This window comes from Meleagris gallopavo, chromosome 21 (genome assembly GCF_000146605.3).
Source record: "Meleagris gallopavo isolate NT-WF06-2002-E0010 breed Aviagen turkey brand Nicholas breeding stock chromosome 21, Turkey_5.1, whole genome shotgun sequence".
In the NCBI taxonomy this organism is placed as follows: Eukaryota; Metazoa; Chordata; class Aves; order Galliformes; family Phasianidae; genus Meleagris; species Meleagris gallopavo.
In genome coordinates this window covers 1381461-1400894 of record NC_015031.2, presented here as the reverse complement: position 1 = coordinate 1400894, position 19434 = coordinate 1381461, and the positions used below count along the sequence as shown (strand labels likewise).

Genomic DNA, 19434 nt, shown 5'->3' with positions numbered 1-19434 from the left:
AGGGGGCGCTGCGACTCCCACCCCGTTGCGGAGGCCGAGCGGGCGGCGCTCCGCCTTCTTCCCTCACCCCTCTATGGTGGAGGGGCGCGGCCGCTCTAGGCGGGGGGAGTTTTTCTTCTCGCTCCTCGCGAGTCCTCCCGGCTGTTCCCTTCGCTTCCGGTTCCGGTTCTGCCACCGCCCCCGCCCCGCAGCGGTGTGTCCGTCCGTTCGTCCGTCCCAGCGTGAGTGGTGCCGGGACGTGGGGAGGGAGCGTTGGGAGAGGCTGGAGGGGATACTGGGAGGAGCTGGGAGGCGCTGGTGAGGCCCTGGGAAGGGGGTTGGGGAGGGGGTGGGAGGCACTGGTGAGGTACTGGGAGGGGATGTGAGAATGGGGTTCTGAGGCAAGGTACTGGGTTGGGGGAGTGATCGCTGGTGGGGTGCTGGGAGCAACTGGGAGCAGCTGGGGGAGTGCTGGGAGCAAATGAGGGTGTTACTGGTGGAGTACTGGGAGTGGGTGGAGGCACTGATGAGACACTGGGAAGGGGTTTGGGGAGAGGGAGGGAGGCGCTGGAGGGATACTGGGAGGGGGTGTTTGGATGGAGTGAGGAGGAAATGTTGGGAGATTTTACTAGGAGGGGGTGGTGGCACTGGGGGGACACTGGGATTGGGTTGTGATCACAGGTGGGACACTGGGAGCAGGTGGGGGTCACAGCAGACCTGGGCAGGAGGTCTGGGAGGAGCCTTGAAAGGACTGATGAGTGCTGGGGGCACTGGGCAGTGGTCGAGGCTGTGGGACTGGAAAGGAAGCAGGAATGGGAATTAGCAGAGAGAGCTGCTGGGAGGCTTAGGGCTGCTCCTGCAGCTGGAGGGTATTGGGAGAGCTGTGGGAGGTGCTGGGTGTGAGGACTGGGTTCCTGCTGTCCACAGAGGTTGGCACGTGCCAGGTGGGCGGAGTGCTCAGGCAGTGCTGCCCCTGTGCTGCCAGTTTGTTTTTCACTGGTCTGTCATGTTTAAATGTCACACTGGTGTGAGCAGCATTAAGCATTGCCAGAAATTCTGGAGAAATTCCTCTGTATCTCTTCTTGTTGGTGCAGGGGGTAGGATCAGGAGCCTCTTGCAGCTCAAACGCCTTGTAGCTGTTTCTGCTTTAGCAGTTGGCAGTTGGACATGGATCTAGTAAGGAAAGGGTGACCAGCTTTAGATTTTCCCTAAAAATACAGGGCTATTTGTGACATTGTTGTACATTCTTTAGTCTTTCCAGATTTAGGTTTGTGTACAAGGAGCATTTTCTTGAGTTATTTAAAAACATGGCTATTTGTAATGCTGGGCTGTTTTGATTTGGCCTTCAGCTGAGATTTGCTGTAAACCATGTGGAGTTGTCTTGGTATATGAGACAGACTCAGCACTGCTAGCAAGCTGTCTCTTAACAACGTGTGAAGTAGCTCTGCCATAGATGAGGCACAAAATCTGTGTGCTCTGCTGGAAGAGAGCTGTTTTTCCTGAGTGTGGCAGTTTGCTGCTTATTGAGCTGAGTCTAATTTCTGTCTGTTTGAACGGAGGTGGTGAAGGCAGGTGATGAAGGCAGGTGCTGTGCTTGGCCTTATCTGGGCCCGAGTGGTTTTATCATTCTTCTTGTTTCCAAATGTGATCTGAGGTAAGAAAAAACAGCCGAATGTCCCACTTTGGGATTTAAAGGTCACTATCAAAATCCAGTGAGGGTTATTTCCTGTGTGTAGCTTTATATAACTGGGATGATGTATGTGGTGGTGGTGTGTTGTTTTTTTTCTCCTGGATTTTCTCTATAATCTGCTCTTTTGATCACTGTTAAAGCAACACTGGACCAGCTCAGCTGAGGGATGTGCCCCAGGTTGACAGATCCACATATAATGCAACCAAGAACAGCATGGTGATGCTCAGTGCCTTCTGTGTGGCATCCTGCCAAGTGCTCTTGTAGAGAAAAACACTTAAGTGCTCTTTAGAGTTGGGCTGCAGTCCCAGGGACTGTGTCAGCAACAGAGTTGCTGAACCTGGGCTGGGTTTGTGGTTACAAGAGGTATCGAGATGGGGCAGCAGGTTGCTTATCTGCTTGGATGAGGTAATGACTGCTCTGCCTCACCATGCTGTGTGGCATGTTAAGGGTGATGGCGGTTGTGGGTGGGGGAAAAAAAGATGCTGGTGGTGATGGTATTGGTTAAGGGATGAGGAAGGAAAGTGTTAAGAAACAGCGAGCTGGTTGCAGAGCTGGGCAGGGTCTTGGGCTTGTCCTCCTGGTGCTGAGCCAGCACAACGGGAGCAGTATGGAAGCAGACAGGCTGCATTTAGGGGAAAAATTACTTGCTGGCTTTGCTGGTCACATATAAGGTCAGAGGTACGTTTAAGAGAAGAGGGATTGAACAATAGGTAGAAAAGGATGGGGGGGTGAATAGGAGAAAGCATGTTTTTGGTTGTTTCTAGGGTCATGGATTCTTAGCAGGCATGCAGACTGTTTCATCAAAAGCAGTAGATCTGCCCACTCCTATGCTTGTTTGTCAGCCTGTACTTGAGAATTGTTTGAGTCGTATTTGTCACAGAGCTGGCAATTGCAGGAATGAAATGATGGATCTGCACATATGTTTGGGCGATCCCTGTAATGTAATGTATTGCTAATTTGGTTCTGAGGAGCAGGGAAGTGCTGGTGGGACCACTCTCTGTGAAGCACTTGCTGGCCCAGCAGCATTTTTAAGTCCAGTCCGCAGGCATGCAGTGCAGCACTGAAATCATAACCTCATGTGAGTGTCAGAGGTGGGGTGGGAGATCTTGGCAGAGGAAGATAATTTGAAGCTTGAGAGAGCTGAAAGGTAGAGGCTTTTCTTTTCAGCCTGTTGTCAGCTCCCCGTCCTGTCTGATTCTTACATTATTCTTTTCAGGTGTCTTAAGGAACTGGAGCCATGACGGACTCCAAATACTTCACAACCAATAAAAAAGGTTGGTGTTAAGTGGGGATGGTGGATTGGAGGTAGTGAGGGGCTATTTTTACATGGCTTTTTTAGCTGCATGCAGAAGAACTCGTGCTTTTCTTTTAGCTCTGTCCCTGTTTCTCATAATCGTCCAGGAAGAAACTTCAGAAGTAGGTCACATGGTGACAAAAGACAAAACTGATGCAATATACAGATCTGTGGTGTGTTAATTGACCCATATTGATGCTTTTTTGAGCATCAGAGAATGACACATTAGGATTTGAGTGCAATTATGATCAAAAACAATGATTGAGTTATGGGCTAACAAGTTCAGGACTGAGGATGGTTGTTCAGTTGGGAATCACAGGATTGTGGTGATTGAGAAAGACTAATATTTAACATGGATGCATACGGCTCTGCCTCAAGCTGATACATAGCTAATGGGGTTTCCCATTGCTGCATCCTCCAAAGCTGCAGTGAAATACATTTGTTTTCCATGTGCTGCATTTGACATTCCCTTGGCTTTACCATATGTGCTGTGGTCACCTCTCCTCAGGAGAAACAGCAGCAGCTGAAGACTGGAAGGGGTTCTTGGGGCTGTTTTAGCCATTTACCTGCTTGCTTTGCTGGAACAACCCCAGACAGATCTCTTTTTTTTTTTTTGCCTGAACTAGTGCTTAAACAAAGCACTGTTTATCCTAGCTCTTGCTGGCTGTGATTTAAGCCTGATGTTGCTCATCGCCTCTCCCGGAGATGTAGAAAATGGTTCATATCAATCTCTCCTTTTCAGGATGGCTGAATGTTTCTAATGAATGCTTACCAGTGAAAAATCGACAGCGTTGATCTATTTATGAGCTCATTCTGAAGCTTAATGAAACATAAATTAAGCAAATGCAGTTCGCTCCTTTCTGAGGAGCAGCTCTGCCTGTAAGTTCAGTCCTAAAGTGTCAGCCAAATGTGTTTGAGGTGACTGCAGGAGGCCAAGCTGTACTGAGCTCTGGTGAGCGAGCTGCTGTTGGCTGAGCACCACCTGGGGCATGAGCTGTGTGAGGGATGCCCACATTGCTTCCTCGGGCAGGAGGCGGTGGTCACTGCACTCTGTTCTTCAGAATGGGAACCTCTTTTCTTCTTGAAGTCCATGTTAGTCGTCTTCTGTAATGGAAACTGCTGCTCTGACGAAGTGGCATCAGTGTGTGAGAATTGAGAGTTAGGGGACAGGATGTGTTTTATGAAGACATTCTGGTGTTTATAAGGAAGGTGTTCTTCTCAGCCTTTGGTTTCTGGAGTAATACTGCTCCTTCCTGGGGAGCTGTCTGTCACCAAGGAGCCTTATCCCTCCCGCAGCTCTTGCTGTGTCTGGAGGAGGCCTGATAAGCTCCTTCTGTACTTTGCAAACTTGCTTTGCTGTTCCTGTGATCCAGCCTTTCCATGCAGCAATATCTGGAGAAATTCTTATTGTGGAAAAGGCTGTTATGTTGACTGCAGAAGCTGTTGTTGCTTTTGTTAGTGGGAGTCTGGTGTCACCAGACTCTTTTCGTCCTAGTTATATAATGGTTGCCTCTGAGAAACAGGTACTACAGGGATGTGATTTAATGCCCTGGAAGTGGGAGAGCTGCAACATGCAGTGTGATTCTTGTTAACTGCTTTCTGTTAGCAAGGTATAGCCCATATCACTCTGAGTGTTGCAGCTTTGCTGCTTCTTGGACTGTGTTCTCCATAAAATCTGACAGTTTCTATGCGCTCCTGTACTGGTTTTAGAGGAATAACAGGCCAGAAAAATAAAAAGTCACTTTAATGCTGCCTCTAAAGCCAGACCTTTTTCTTCTCCAAGCAGGCTCAATCCTTTCTGTTTTCTTCCAGGAGAGATTTTTGAACTGAAGGCTGAACTCAATAATGAAAAGAAGGAGAAAAGGAAAGAAGCTGTAAAGAAGGTTATTGCAGCCATGACTGTGGGGAAGGATGTCAGGTAAAAGTAAATTTCTGCCACTTACAGCATTTCTGGTTCTGCTGGGCCTCCTTTGGGTGTACTGGGCACACTCCCCTATCATTACTTGTCGTAGCATAAATTTACAACACACTTTAAAATAAGTGTTTTTAAAAGAGGACCCTTGAGATTTCATCATGGTTGCCAAAAGGTGTAGAATCAGAATGTAGAAGCATCATCTAGTCCAAACCCCAGCATGGGCATTTACCATCTGATGTGCTGATTCAGTGCTCCTCTCCCTCTTTGAGACAACCAGAGAGACTTGCTTGATTTGAATGCTTTTTCTGGCTTCCCTTGCTACTGGAATCTGCTGTAAAGTCGCAGTAGTCCTGGATTCATGACAGTAGGCTCTGTTGCCACGGAAATTGAGATAAGGTGGCAAATTTAGAATCATGACTTCATCATAGAATGGAGGAACACATAAACTGTAAGGGAGAAAAAGTAATGTTTTTTTGCCCACAACGCTTGACCTTCAGCTTTAGATCTTTACAGCATACCGGAGCGCTGCGGATGTCCTTGTGTAGTTTTTTATTTTCCTATGCAGGGCTGTTTAGAGATTGATGCTTGATATTTGAGTGACACTCAGCTTATCAGTGTTTAATCATGTAAGGTTTTGCTAGGCTGAAATCTGGCATGTTCTTTGTAAGTGCCCTACACTACCACAACATTTTTATGCATCTGTTTTTGTTGTTGGTTAATTTCCAGGCCTGATATGGTAAAGTTTCTTATTGGTTGAACTCTCCTATTGAAATTCTTGAAAGAAATTGCATGAATTTTTACCTGTTCCAGGTGTGATTAAAGTGTTACAAAACTGATTGCAAACTGATTAGGAAGGTGTATGTATGGACTGCTGGGTCATGGCCTGAGCCACTGATTGAGCACCTGGGGAAAGACCCAGTCAGCTCTGGGAGCTCAGGTGAAGGCAATTGAACTGTGGGACTGGAAGGGGTGGAGCCTGGCTGCACTTCTCTTAGACCTCATTTAAGGGTTGATTGTCACAGGGGAAGGCTCTCTTTCTGGAGATCCCTCCTTGGTGAAGCTTTCCCCTGCTAGAGTCTTTTGATACAGGTGAGCAATTTTCTTCCCTTCCTTTATAGCACCTATCTATTGTGTTGGTCCTTCTGTCATCACACCTTTGTCATAACACCCTTTCCATTGTATTGATGTGTCCAGTTACTACAGAAGGGAAGTGACCTGTCATTAGCCTGCACAGCAATTAGAATTGAACTCCAATTTTCTTGGCTTCTTTGATATTGTCACTATCCTTTTGTGTATGTAGTAATCTCACTGCTTTTTCTCAATTCTTTTTTCACTCTTATCTGTCCAGCTCGCTCTTTCCTGATGTTGTGAACTGTATGCAGACTGACAACCTGGAGTTGAAGAAGCTGGTGTATCTGTACCTGATGAACTACGCCAAAAGTCAGCCAGACATGGCCATTATGGCTGTCAACAGCTTTGTGAAGGTAACTTGCTCCCATGGCTCATCAGAAAATAGCCCAGCAGAGAGACTGTCACCATGCTGTCTTTGTCCATCAGCCTTTCTGAGCTGTTGTTTACCTCTGCTTTTGTACTGGAGTCTCTGGTTTAAAGTTGTGTGTATAGAGGAGCAGGAAATAAGGAGTTGACAGGCTGAGTCCAGCAGATCTGGGTCCTGTTCCTCTCTTGCTGCCTCTACTTACTGCAAAGGAGATGACTTAAGTGTCCTGAAAGTGGTTATGAGAGAGCAAGCTCCAGGAAAAGCTGCTTTTATCATTTTGCTATGCATCGTTACAGGTCACCTTCTGTCACTGGTAACAGAGCGTTTATTTTTCATCTTCCAGCCTTTGCAGTAGCTCTGTCATACATATACCTGGTTCTTTGAATGCCTCAGCAGCGTGCCTTGTGGAAATCTGTTCTCTGGTGAAAATGAGAAACGGTTCAGTGGCAAATAACAGTGTGATTGCAGTGTTGCTTTTAATTCTGTTGTCAAGTTGCCTCTCCTTATCTAGGAAGTGTTATTTCAGTCCCATGTTATGTAAGTTAAAACCTGGCTCTTAGGAAAAGTTTGAGACTCCTCCTAATACACTACAAAATCCCAGAAACCAGGGAATGTGATCATATTGTGAGTTTCTAGTGTGGTGTGTGATGCTGGAAGAGGTGAGAAGAGCAAGGCTGAGAGCAGCTCTGTTCTGCCCAGGATGATGTCCCTATCTCCACGTACAGGCTCTTGGAAAGAATTTTGTTGTCTGTCATCTCTGAAGTGTAATGCAGTTAGAACAGACTAACAAATATAGCCAACATTTCCCAGTGCTTTGCTTTTCCAAGCAGAGAAATGTCTGATGTCCTTTTGGCAAGCTGAGGGACAGCCACTAGTATAGTGAAAAAGTTGGCACTTGTATACCTTACTCAGTGATTCACATGCAGTTCACAGTTCAAAGTGGTGTGAATGCTCTGGTAAGAGATGTCACCTTGAAGTGGATGCGTTCAGGTGTGTTTCAGCTATAGGATGTGAAAACAGTGAGAGATAAGTGTGCATAGTGCTTCTTGTAGATTATTTTGCATCCAACCTGTTATAACCTGAATGCGGAACGGGGTTGCTCAGAGATGTAGATAGAGTGGGGGAGTAGTCGAAGAGTTTAGCTTTAAAACCTACTGAATTTTTAGAATGAATGTGTGGATAAATTATGTGGGTTTGAAGTATAATCATCTCATCAGAAAAACTCCTCTGGTGTCACCTTTGGTTCTTCCTTTACTGTTTGTGTCTAGACCTGTTGGCCTGTGAGAAATAGACCTCAATAACTGTCACAATGTATAACTGTTACTTCTCCCATTATATTCTTTGGTTCCTGTAGACTGGAAACTGTATTTTGTCTGCAAGCAGCCTGTGGCTAGCCTTTGGATGGTGAGAGGTTCCTTTCCAGCATAGCTGTGTTTTGGGTTTGGCTGCCATGGTGAGGGAAGCTTTGTCTGGGGAGAACTAAGGGATGCGGATCACAGTGTTACTGTTTTGGAAACTATCATAGCCTGAAAATGTGATGTGTTGTGTTCTGTGATGGTATGAACATTTCTGCGAATCTGTTCTACCTTTTATCATCAATCTGAATTAATTGCCTTTTTGAACACGTAACCCAAGAGGATGCCTTTTGTTTGAAATAAGAACAGCGTGATTCTGGCTGCGGGGAAGATATGATTATTGCAGAATTGATGACTGTGTGCTCTTTCCCTTTGAAGGACTGTGAAGATCCAAACCCTCTCATCCGTGCTCTGGCCGTCCGTACCATGGGATGCATCAGGGTGGACAAGATCACAGAGTACTTGTGTGAGCCTCTTCGCAAGTGTCTGAAGGATGAAGACCCTTATGTTCGTAAGACTGCAGCTGTCTGCGTGGCCAAGCTGCATGACATCAATGCCCAGATGGTGGAGGACCAGGGATTTCTGGATTCTCTGCGTGACCTGATTGCAGACTCGAATCCCATGGTAATGTATATATCCTGGCGGTGCATTGCCTGAAGTGGAAACAGGCAGGCAATCAGGAATGTGAAGGCTTCTAATTGCATTGATGCATCGTGAGGAATGCATTGATTAGGGAATGCAAATAGGAAATGCCTGTTTGGGCTTTTGCCTTTTTTGTCTATCTTGAGTGCTGCAGCAAAAGTTTAACTTATGGTCTGATGACTCAGAAGAGCAGGGTGAGAAATACTTTTCCTGATGTTCCTACCGTGACTACAGCTCGTAGCCATTGCCTTCTGCAGTGAGGAGGGCAGATGAATTCACTCATTAATGCAGATAAATCTCCCAGCCTGTAACGAGGGAAGGAAATTGATTGTGTTTTTTCATACAGTTAAATGAGTTGTCAGAGCAGAGGTAGAGGTCAAGACCAAGAATTTCACAGGGTAACTTACCCGCTAAATTGTGTTTTCACAGATGCTTGATGTGGAAATGGACCCTTTATCATATTTCACTGTTACTTTCTAATCAAAATATAGTGGGTTTTTTCTTTTTCAGCTCTTACAGAGCACAGATCTGATGGACCTATTCTTAAAGATGTCATGTTATGTGATTATTATGGATATAATAACATATTCTATGGTGCATGAATCCAACCACGTAAAGCGAATTGCTCCCCTGGGGTAACTATCATTGGGCAGCCCTGAATAAGTCAAGGGTGGGTGGTGAAGTTCCGACCCTTTAGCAGGGAGTGAAGGCTGTGAGTACATTTCTTATGGCTTTTTAGTGGTGCTGAAACTGAAAGTACCTGGCTTTTACAGGCATAAATCAGTGAGCAGTGGTGCCAAGATAGAAGCACCTATTGCTGCAGTCTCTTTTCCAAGCTGTTCCCTTTTCTTCTCTCCTTGAATTTATTATGCTAGGCTTCTGTATGCACACTCATGACTACTTGGAGGTGTTCCCTCTGCCTGAGTAATTTTGAGCCACAAGGAGAACACCTGCTTTTTATAAATGGGATGTTGAGAGTGCCTTGCAGCTCCTGAAGGTACTCGGTTGGGCTGCTTTAGTTCCACTTAAATACTGGCCCCTGACCTTCGCTAGTTGGTTGGCATTGATGGAGTGTGCTGTGAGCAGGGATATAACCTACTTCTCTTAGCCTGATTTCCAACTCTCTAATTTTCTTCTGCTGATTCTAGACTTGTGAATGTGAGTTGAGGATCTTAGGCTTGAATAGATGCAGTACTTCAGGAGAAATAAATAAGGTTTGTTTGCCCTTTCTGCGTTTTGATCTCTATAGAGTGATCTGTTTTGGTAAGTAAACCATAGGCTGTTAGGAGAGAACCAGTATCTATTCTAAAAGCATGTTAATACTGACTGAAATGAATGGAGAGAAAGGTAGAGATACCAAACAGTAGTTCATGCTCCATTTGTGAAATAAGCCACCAAAGTAGCACAGGTGCCTAATAAAACATGATTAATTTAAACTTATGAGCTCTGTCTGGGTAACAAAGATGAGCTGGGATGGAAAAACCTTTGCTGAAACCCTACAGGGTCACAGAACCTGCATTGTGTCGCACTTACCTGCTCATCCTGAAGCTGTGTCCACATCAGGAGAATGCAGGGTTGATGGTGATGAAGAAGAGAGGCCTGTGGTGTGTTTTCAGATCTGCAGGCTTCAAGAGGATCGTGTGGCTGGTACTCAGTGTAATGTTTTCCTAGGCAGATAAGGCATTATATTCTTGTTTCTAAGGGTGCATACAGAGATTTTTTGTCAGCTTTTGGACTCCTGTAGATGCTGACTTAATACACCATCTAAGCTGATTGCAGAACCTGAAAGTTCCCATTTAATTTAAAAAAGCAAAAGTGTCAGATATCAAAAAGAAAGATTAGTTAAGAGTGGTATAGATACATCTGTCCTTGTGGCACATTCCTCTGCAAATGGTGCATCTCATTCATTGCAGCTTACCTAAACTCATTCATGGCTTTATTAATATAAATGCTTCTCTTCTTTTGATGACTTGTGGAAATAGGCACATTAGGCATTCATTGGAGCAGAATGGGTTTTAGACAGGAAATCCACGCTTGCTCTCTGCTCTGAAAAATGATGATTTTGAGGAGGAGTTGAAAAATCCTCATGTTGAAAAATAGTCTTTGAGAAGGGTTTGGTGTGACTTTGTAATTGGCTGCCTCCAGCACGTGAGGAAGCACTATCTGTTCAAGCTGGGTGCTGTGCTGAATAACAACTCCATCTGTGGCTTGCTTTGTAATTGTGTGGACATCAGGATGCATGCTTCTGTCTCTCACATCACCCTCATTGTAAAGGTGTCCAACGTGAAGCTAGAAGTGACCTTGTCAGAACTGTTTTTCTTTGTGTTTTTAGAACTGATAACTTATTGTCATGATATCATGCCAAAAAGGGGTTGGGGGTTTTCAGGGCGTTGCTGTGGATTCTGTTGAAGTGCTGAGGGTGTGTAGCCAGGGTGCATTTCTCCTTAACTAGGCTTATTGCTGTTGGGATCTGGCCTTTGTTCCTTGAGGAGGTGCAGGACTGCATGCTTCTGGAGGAGCTTTATCTGTGGTTAAAGGACCAGCACCTGAATGCAGTAGTTCTCCAGCTGCTTCTATGGTCTCACTGTGGTACCTTTGCAGTTTTCTCCTGGGTGAATTAATCGAGCTTTCTAATTGCATCTAGATGGCTATGGATTCATATGGCAAGGTACCAGATGGGTTGGTGGCTTACTGTGTTACAGCTGATGTCTTTCTTTCCGTGGGCAGTGGGCCAACAGCACATACAAGGGCATGCTTCAGTTACCAGGTGGTTACATGCAGAAGTTTGGTGGATAGAGCCCTTAATCTCATTTTGCAGGCAGATCTAAATTGCCTTGAGCTGCCTTTTGTTGCTTGGGGTCCTGCTGAAGTTTCCCTCTGTAGAGAAGCCCTCACTTCTTCCCAGATGTGTATCAAGGCAAACACTCTGTCCTCAGTGCTCAGCATTTGCTTGTGAGAAGCTCAGCAGAACCAGGCCTGGATGAATATAAAGCTAGAGGCTGCCTGCAGGAGGTGAGAGATTGGTCTCCTATTTGTCTAATGATGGCTAAAGACACTCTGAAATTGTTCGAGGACCACCATTTTTCCTTTATCCTCCCCCTGTGTTCTGACACTTGTGAATTGCATCTGACTGTTTATGAGAACATTGCACACCCCCAGCCCTGGTGATGGAGAGCAGGGCCACGAGATGGCAGCAGCTCAAAGCAGAACCGAATCTGCTCATGGCTGCACACCTTGTTTTGTAACTAGTTCCCTTCTGGCTTTTATCACTGTGCTTCTTGGTTTTCCTCGGGAATGTAAATATTAGCAGAAAAGCATAAGGGGAAATCCATCATAAGCCTTACTGCTCTTCTAATATTTGAATGGAACAGCCTTTCTCTTTCTGCACACTTCTGATCCTTGACCTTCTAGGATAGCTCGTAACCCATGGGATCATTTCCTTGTCAACCTCAGCCACAAGACTCCAGTTTGGTTGGTGTCATCTTTTCTCAGTTCTCTTATAGGTGCTATTGGGTTTTTAATTCCTTGTAGCATTTCTTCCTCCTGTTCTGCTTTGTCACTGTGCTGCTCTGGATGACAGCTTCTACAGGTGTGGCTGTTCTGCTCCTGTGTGTTCATGGGCTGTACAGACATACCACCTATGTGCTGTTCAACAGTGTGTCATGTTTTATGCCACCTATACATCCCAGTTTATTGGAAGAAGTGCTGTTGGGAATCAATATGGAGTAAACAGGTGATGTAACGAGGTGATTAGCAAAGACACCAAGTGTATGGAATGGAGTTACTTCTTTGTTGTGCCTTTTTGCATTTGTTTTAGTAACCTGTGCTGAGAAGAGGGTCTCTTGAGCCCAGATAATGAGCAGATGTGAGGTTAATCTTGATTTAGTCAGAATCACCTCTAGCAGTATTGAGTTTCCATAGCTCACAGACTAGACTGAAAGCCCACTGATCTGTATCACAGTGTTTTCTCGTCTCTCCTGCTGTGACTGCAAGCTCCACGGGTTCCTTCTTTGCCAAACAGAACCTGAAGTTTACATTTGGGCTTCCAGTATGGCATTATGGATGAAGAAGGTCCTCACTTTCTCTTTATAGTTGCTGGCAAGCTGTTTGTCTGTCTGAGGCTGTATGCTGGGATATGGGACTATTCAGAAGCAGCTTTACCTCCTGGGCTGCCCTCTGCTGTGTGTTGTACAGGAATATTGTTCCTCCTTGTGTAATAACATCAAGAAACTACTGGTGGTCCTCTAAGTCCCAACAGGACTTTGTGGGTCTGCTCTTGAACAACATCATCTTCATAGGGCTCTTTGTAGGGCACTCCTGCCACTTACCTTTCTATCTATCTGAGAAGCTGAGAACTTTCTTTGCAGAAGGGCTGTGGTTGCAGAGGAGCATGTATAAATAGGGGTATGTTAATGTGTGTGGTGGGATGCTTAGAAGAGGCAACGTGGGAGATGAGCAGGGAGTTCAGAAGCCTGCTTTGCAGCAGTCAGACTGCAAAGACTTAAACTGGGGGGAGAGGGGAGGGCTGCCACCCCGCACTGATGGCAGAGCTTTAGGTTGGGTTTAGGGCTGGGTCAGGCTGACTGAGCAGCCAGTTGTTCTCCAGGTTGTCACCTTGAAGAGATCTGGGGGAACTGTGGGCCTCTAGGCGGGATTTGATTTTTTGGGTAGGCTGAGGGATGCTGATTTGGGGTGGAAGCTGTGTTTTTTCCCTTCCTTCTGAACGCTTTCAGTCTGGCAGAGATGCAGTGTGTTCGTACAGTGATGCATGAATTTCCACGACTCCCAGGAGTCTGTCCTTACAAGACCCCTCATTTATAAACCTTAATTGACAAATTCATCCATCGGAGACCTGTTTCCTTCCAATTACTGCTGCCAGTGTGTGTCTAATTTCCCAAGTGTTAGTCTTGCCCAATAGATCATCCCAGGATCTCTAATATCAATTTGAGTGCTGGGGAATTTTGTTGGCACGTGCCTAGATGTTACACTTTCAATCAGAACAGGCACTTCTAGCTGCTGACCAGCACTGTTTGTCACAAAACTCTGTGGCTGTGATGCTTTGCTACCCATCAGTCCTCCAACTGTCAGGGCTAAACAAGGTTTTGGCTGGTGGGCTCTCTTCTAAGTAGACTGCTGGGGTGAGAGAGCCCTGTTTGCCACTGGATGGTGCCAGGGAGAACCTCTGCAAGGGAAGTTGCAAAGGGCCTTAAAAAAGAACTGTTCCTGGTATGTGATAGGTGTTTGATCCTTGGGGTTCTTGGGGAAGCATGGTTTCCTGTCTTACAGCTAATGGATCCTGATGCTGCAAGGACCAGAGAGCAGGAGCAGTGTTCAGTCTGCTACAAAGTGCTCTTTTTCTGCAGTGCCTCGTAGGAGCAGTGAAGCTGATTGTGGGGAGCATAACACTTTGCCTTCCCTGCCATTGCCACCCCCAGAAAAATTCATCCCACTTGCAAAAAGCAAGCAGGAGGTCTTTCCCACGCCACCCAGGCAATTTGCAGTTCTCTGGTCAGGAACTGATTACTTATCCAGCAGCGTGGTTTCAGAGCTTCAGGTACTGAAGTACAGCCTTGTAGGATGGAAGCAGTGGAAGATGAATGCCTTACTCAGAGCCCTGTGCAGGTGAGCTGTTATTTTCCTAGACTGTATGTGGACTGAGGATGTGTTAGTCTTCCAGGGTTTTAACGTGAAGCTATACACACATTACATGTGTTAATTATGAGAAATATTAAATAGGCTTTCTGATTTACTTAGGCTATTTTTGATGGTCTTGGACCATTTCTAGGGATGCTAACCTAAAGGGGGCTTGTAGATGGAAAAAAATGTGGTATAAGCAGTGCTGGGGCGTCTAGCTCTTAGAGGAAAGAGCTTGTCTATGTTGGTACCCATTAAGGACCTTTCAGACACACTGCATCACCTGTGCTATGCAGACAGGCAGCCCCATGAAACACACATCCATGCAGATGCCCCCACCACCCTGCTGGAAGGCTGTGCTCAATGGCACGAGCGCACCATGCACGCTCAGTGTACTGCTGGAAAATGTCAGCACCTCTCTGTGTTCTCAAAAACATCACGTGGTGCCTGGCTGTCTCGAGGCTGGGAGCCTCCAGCGAGGTGGGGAAGGCTGCCTTCCCTCTGCATCTTTTTTGAGCCTTTTGTTTTCCTCCTTTTCTTCATTTCTTCCTCGTTTTAATGGGATGGTGCGCCAGAGGTTCCCGTTAAGCAGCAGAATGTTGTATTTCATTAACTACATTACACACTTGGTTTGATTTCCAATTAGCCTGGGATGCCAGCACAATAATCTGATTGCTTTGACTGTTTGGCGTTCTAGATCCGCCTAGCTTCCCTCCTGTTCCCCCACCCCCTGCAAAGCTTTTCCATGTGGGCTGGCAGGCAGACACTCGGGTTTTCACCCACCCCCTTCCCTCCTTGTAGATGTATTTCATACCATTTGCTCCGAGCTAAAGGTTTGAGCTGCCAGAAGGAATAACTGGCAAAGCAGAGCTCTGCAGCTCCCTGCAGGTCGGAGCCAGGCTCTGGGGCTACAGAGGTAGGGGTTGTTTGTAGGTGGGTTTAAAAATGTGGAGTTCTCATTAAATCTGTAGCACAGTTTTAAGTGTAGGGTTTATTTTTTAATAAAAGCCTGTGAGATTTAGTTATCTTGGTACCACTGACACTTCTCCAAGTCTAAATTTGTCAGGAAATTCCAGCCAGAAAGCAAATTTATTGTCATTCGGCTCAACTGTGCTCTAAAGGGATGTTGCTGTGAATGCATTTGAACAGTGTTGACATGTACCCTGGGTGGATTGATTTTAAATTTGCAAGGCAGGGACCTCAGATGATGATGGTCATTACTGCTTAATCTCCAGTCTGCTCTTCATTTGTACTTTCTGGTTATTTTTTAGGCTGATTTTCATTGGTTGGGATCTGTGAGCTGTGGTTAATTGCACATCATTTTGCCAGGCACATCCTCACATATATGGCCTTATGTAACACACAGTGTATTTGTTCAGGGTTTTTTTTTTTTAACTTTTTGTTATTTTAGAAAACGAGGCTTTACAGTGCTTACACCATTAATCATTGTCTGATTTGTTACGATGCATTTGCATACAAAAATGAAGTTAAATTACAAGTTAAAGCTTTGAAAAGCTATTTGTATTCTTTGGATTCACCTGTCTGTGAGTAGCAAGCTATTCTTACTTCTGAGAACCAAGAGCCCACACTAGCTGTTAGTTTGGCCTTTTAGTTTGCTTTTAGTTGGTGAAATAAGTCCTCCAGCTCTCAGCTGGTTTCTCATTGCTTGGAGCTGGCTATGTGTTTTTAGAAGCAGAGAGCAGCATGGCTTGCTGAAGAAGCCCATGGCTTGCTTCTTCTGCTCAGCTGAGCTGTGACATTTGCTGTGAAACATCTGTTTCTGATCTGATCTTACAGTTCTACGCCACATCTGAAGTTTTACCTTTACTTTCAGTATATTCCCCCAGTACCATCATTACTACTTATGGTGAAAAGAAACTGTTGTGTAATTTGTTTTATCACTTTGTACCTTGCACTTGTTTAACAGACAGACCTCATTATCTCATATTGCTGTGCCAAGGAAGAAGAATCAACCAAGTTGAACGCAAGTTCAGCCTTTAAGTTGTGGATTTCCTTTAGCCAAGTGCTGCTGAAGCTGATGGAGATCCATAACTCCCCAGTAATGGCCAGAACCCCACGCTGTGGGCAGCATTTCAGTTTAGGTGTACACGTTGCCTGAGCCATCACTTGGTGAGAGCTGTGGGCAAGATGGGAGCTGTGCACTGGGATGGAACCGTGCAGCTCTGGCTTGCTTTGCTCTGGGTTCTTGTCTCATCATGCATCCAGGGCAGCACCAATGAGGAGAGGTGAGCAGGCGTACTTGAACCAGTGTTTATGTTGGACCCGTTTCTGAAATCTGTTTTCATTTCAACTGTGCTGCGGCTGTGTAAAAAGCCTTGAAGATGCTAATTATTTTTGTTGGCATACTATAACACATCAATATGTTCAGTATGAATCGCCAGCTAATTTTTTTTTTTTTTTGAATCAGCATTGCTTAAAGTTTATTGAAAATATTCTCCATCCCCTTCCATCTCCTTTTCAGGTTCATTTATCTTTGTGTCACCAAGCTGACAGCAGCGCTGCTCTGCTCAGGTAGAAGGTGAGACCAGCTGTAGTTGCACCCTATGAGACTGTATCCCAGCCAGCCTGGCAGAGCTGAGCTGCTGCCTGTGTTTCACAGCCCCTTCCAGTCCTTTTTGTGATGCAAATCAGAGCATGGGCAGCAGGCTGCTTGGGCATCATACCATCTCATGCTTACACGTATGGGTGCTTCTAATGAAAACCTGACATGCACCATCTGGTGGATTGCCATTTAGTGTCCCATTCTCAGCCTTCTGTGGATTCCAGCATTTATGCTTCCATGCTAGTTGCTCAAAAAAGACCCAAAATCACAGAATGGCCAGGGTTGTAAGAGACCTCAAGGATCACGAATCTCCAACCCCCTGCCACATGCAGGGCCACCAACCTCCCCATTTAATACCAGACCAGGCTGCCCAGGGCCCCATCCAACCTGGCCTTGAACACCTCCAGGGATGGGGCATCCACAGCCTCTCTGGGCAGCTGTTCCAGCACCTCACCGCTCTTATAGTAAAGAACTTCCCCCTGACATCCAACCTAAGTCCTTCTTCCCTCAACTAAAACCATTTCCCAAAAGATCCTAAAAGCAAGCAAGCCCTCGCTCACAGCACTCTGAGTTGGAGTCACTGCTTTTCTGGGTATCCTCTGCCTGTGGCAAACGCAGGGTGAGAGACATGGCTTCCTCTGTAAGGGAGGAAGCTTCAGCACAGCTGCTTTCACTTGTTCTTGCCCCAGGGCTGAGGATATCCACATGGACTAATTACTGCAAGAAGTCAATGCCTGGCAGCTTGAGTTCATTTGCCAAAGCACAGCCCTCTTCCATAGCACAGCTGACAGGTACCTTTCTGCAATGCTTTGGTTCTGTCACTTCCTTTTTATTTTTTTTCCTCCATTTCATTTTATGTGTTTTCTTGTAATGGTTTTGAACTTTTAAGTTGCTTTTATGATTCATCTTCACTTGAAAATTTCCAAACTATAATGAAATTAAAATGGTCTTCTGCTTCGGTTTTATGCTGTGTCACATTAACCATTCAGGAATTAGGCAAATTAAATAATGTGACAAATAAGCAGCACATCTTAATAAGTAGTTCATTAAAACAGTATAGGAAGACAGCAGTTCTGATTGCTAATGGTTTTGGTGATGGAAGGCTCGCTCAGCTAATGAAATTCATCAAACCTTGGATCGGAATCTCTGACCTCTAGGTGTGAAATGCAAAGCAATCAGCATTGCTGTGCTTCTGCAATGACTTTGCTTTAATGACAAGCAGTGATGGGAGCAATGCACAGAATTTCGTGGTTGCGCTGTTCTTGTTTTTGTTGTACTGCATCAAAACCCTTTTTAATCATCTAAAGAAATGCAAGGGTTTTAATAAGATGTTTCTTTGACTTTAATCCCACAGAAAGTAATGTTATAAGGCCCTGTTTGAGCAGATTTGCTCAATTGATTTGGGGTGACATTGTATATGTTGTAGTATGTCCTCAAAGCACCTCTTCGTAGGGCATTCTGATTTTGTGTCAAACTTGGGCTTACATCTCTTCTGGTTCACGTTAGATTTTGAAGGAAATAGAAAAATCTTCCCATCTCTTGGATTGGGCTAAGCCATATGTCACAGGGCTGCCAAGGGGGTACTAGACAAGAGACATCCATTCCTGAATGAGTACAGTAATTAGAGGCTTTGAGACCCTGACTGTGTCATATAAAGAGAATGTCCTTAGTGGAAAGGGACCCACTGGGATCATTGAATCCAACTCCAGCTGAGCACCTGATGGGAACAAGGGGAGAGAGATGATGGTTATGGGGGCTTGCTGCAGGGAAGCCTGGAGCCTGTAGGTGAGATGCTCTCGTTGATCCATGTGGGCACTCTCTGGTGCCATTGTTGGCTCCCTCTAGAATAATGTCTCTGGCGAAGTCCTGGTCCCAGGTCCTCATTTTATCTAGAGACAACTTTAATTTCTGCCTATTGTAGACAAAAACACTTTCAGGTTGTAATTTCTGTAGCAAAATGCTCTTTACGCTTGTGTTGACTTCTCATATATCCTGTATTTGTCAGTAGCCCTCTCCAGCTGTGCTGCTGTTTTTTCACTTCTTCCCCAAGAGACTCAAAATTTCAGCATAGGGTAAGGTTAAAGTCGGGCTTTGGGTTCTCAGAATTGTTTGTAAGGTTGGACTGGGTCCCTGAAGGCTGTGATGGCTGCAGCTGCTAACACATGCCAGGATCTCCAAGTTTCCCACGTGTAACCCGTGCTAAACCCAAATTAATCCCCGTCAAGCCACTGAAGACACGGTAGCAAAGAATGCATCTCCTTGTCTCCTCTTCTCCCAGGTGGTAGCAAATGCTGTTGCTGCTTTGTCAGAAATCAGCGAGTCTCATCCCAACAGCAACCTGCTGGACCTGAACCCTCAGAACATCAACAAGCTGCTGACAGCTTTAAATGAATGCACAGAATGGGGGCAGATCTTCATTCTGGACTGCCTGTCCAACTACAACCCCAAGGATGATCGTGAAGCTCAAAGGTACGTTTGATCCTGCTCTCACATGGCCCGCTTGCGTGATTTGTAGCAGAGCACTTGCAGACTTCTGGCATTGTCACCTCTGTGAGAAAGGCTTGTGGATAACAGGACTGCGTGTTCTAGATCTCAAACAGTACAAACAAGTCTTGATGTGGAAGTTTAAAAGGGAGGTGAACTTGGGGGATTTGGGCTATTGCTGGTGTCCTGCCACTTCCCATTGCAGAACCAATTTCTGTTTCTTGCTGCTCTTTTGTGTTTTCCACGTAGTTTTGAGGGCTTCGTAGTATTTTTTTCCAACCAAAAGTTAGTCTGTGGTAGAACTAAAACAAAGTTAAGAAATAACTTCAAATTCTCCTTTTTACTTCTACTTTTAACTCTAATAACTAAGCTAAATGGAG

General features: G+C 45.4%; 1 protein-coding gene across 5 annotated transcripts in view; it reads left to right on the top strand.

Annotated features, from left to right (window-relative positions):
- Positions 1-42: 42 nt before the first annotated feature.
- The window catches only part of AP2B1 (adaptor related protein complex 2 subunit beta 1), a 64976-nt gene continuing 45584 nt past the window's right edge, over positions 43-19434 (top strand). For 2 of the 5 annotated variants that reach the window (XM_010721759.1, XM_010721757.1), the window contains exons 1-6: positions 135-221; positions 2886-2943; positions 4776-4881; positions 6227-6362; positions 8110-8355; positions 18849-19039. In XM_010721759.1, the coding sequence (XP_010720061.1) occupies positions 2907-2943; positions 4776-4881; positions 6227-6362; positions 8110-8355; positions 18849-19039 (716 nt within the window). In that variant the 5' untranslated portion in view covers positions 135-221; positions 2886-2906. Of the gene's footprint in view, positions 222-278; positions 298-2885; positions 2944-4775; positions 4882-6226; positions 6363-8109; positions 8356-18848; positions 19040-19434 lie in introns of those variants that run through there. The other 3 variants (XM_031556410.1, XM_031556409.1, XM_010721758.1) reach the window with 2 other exon arrangements.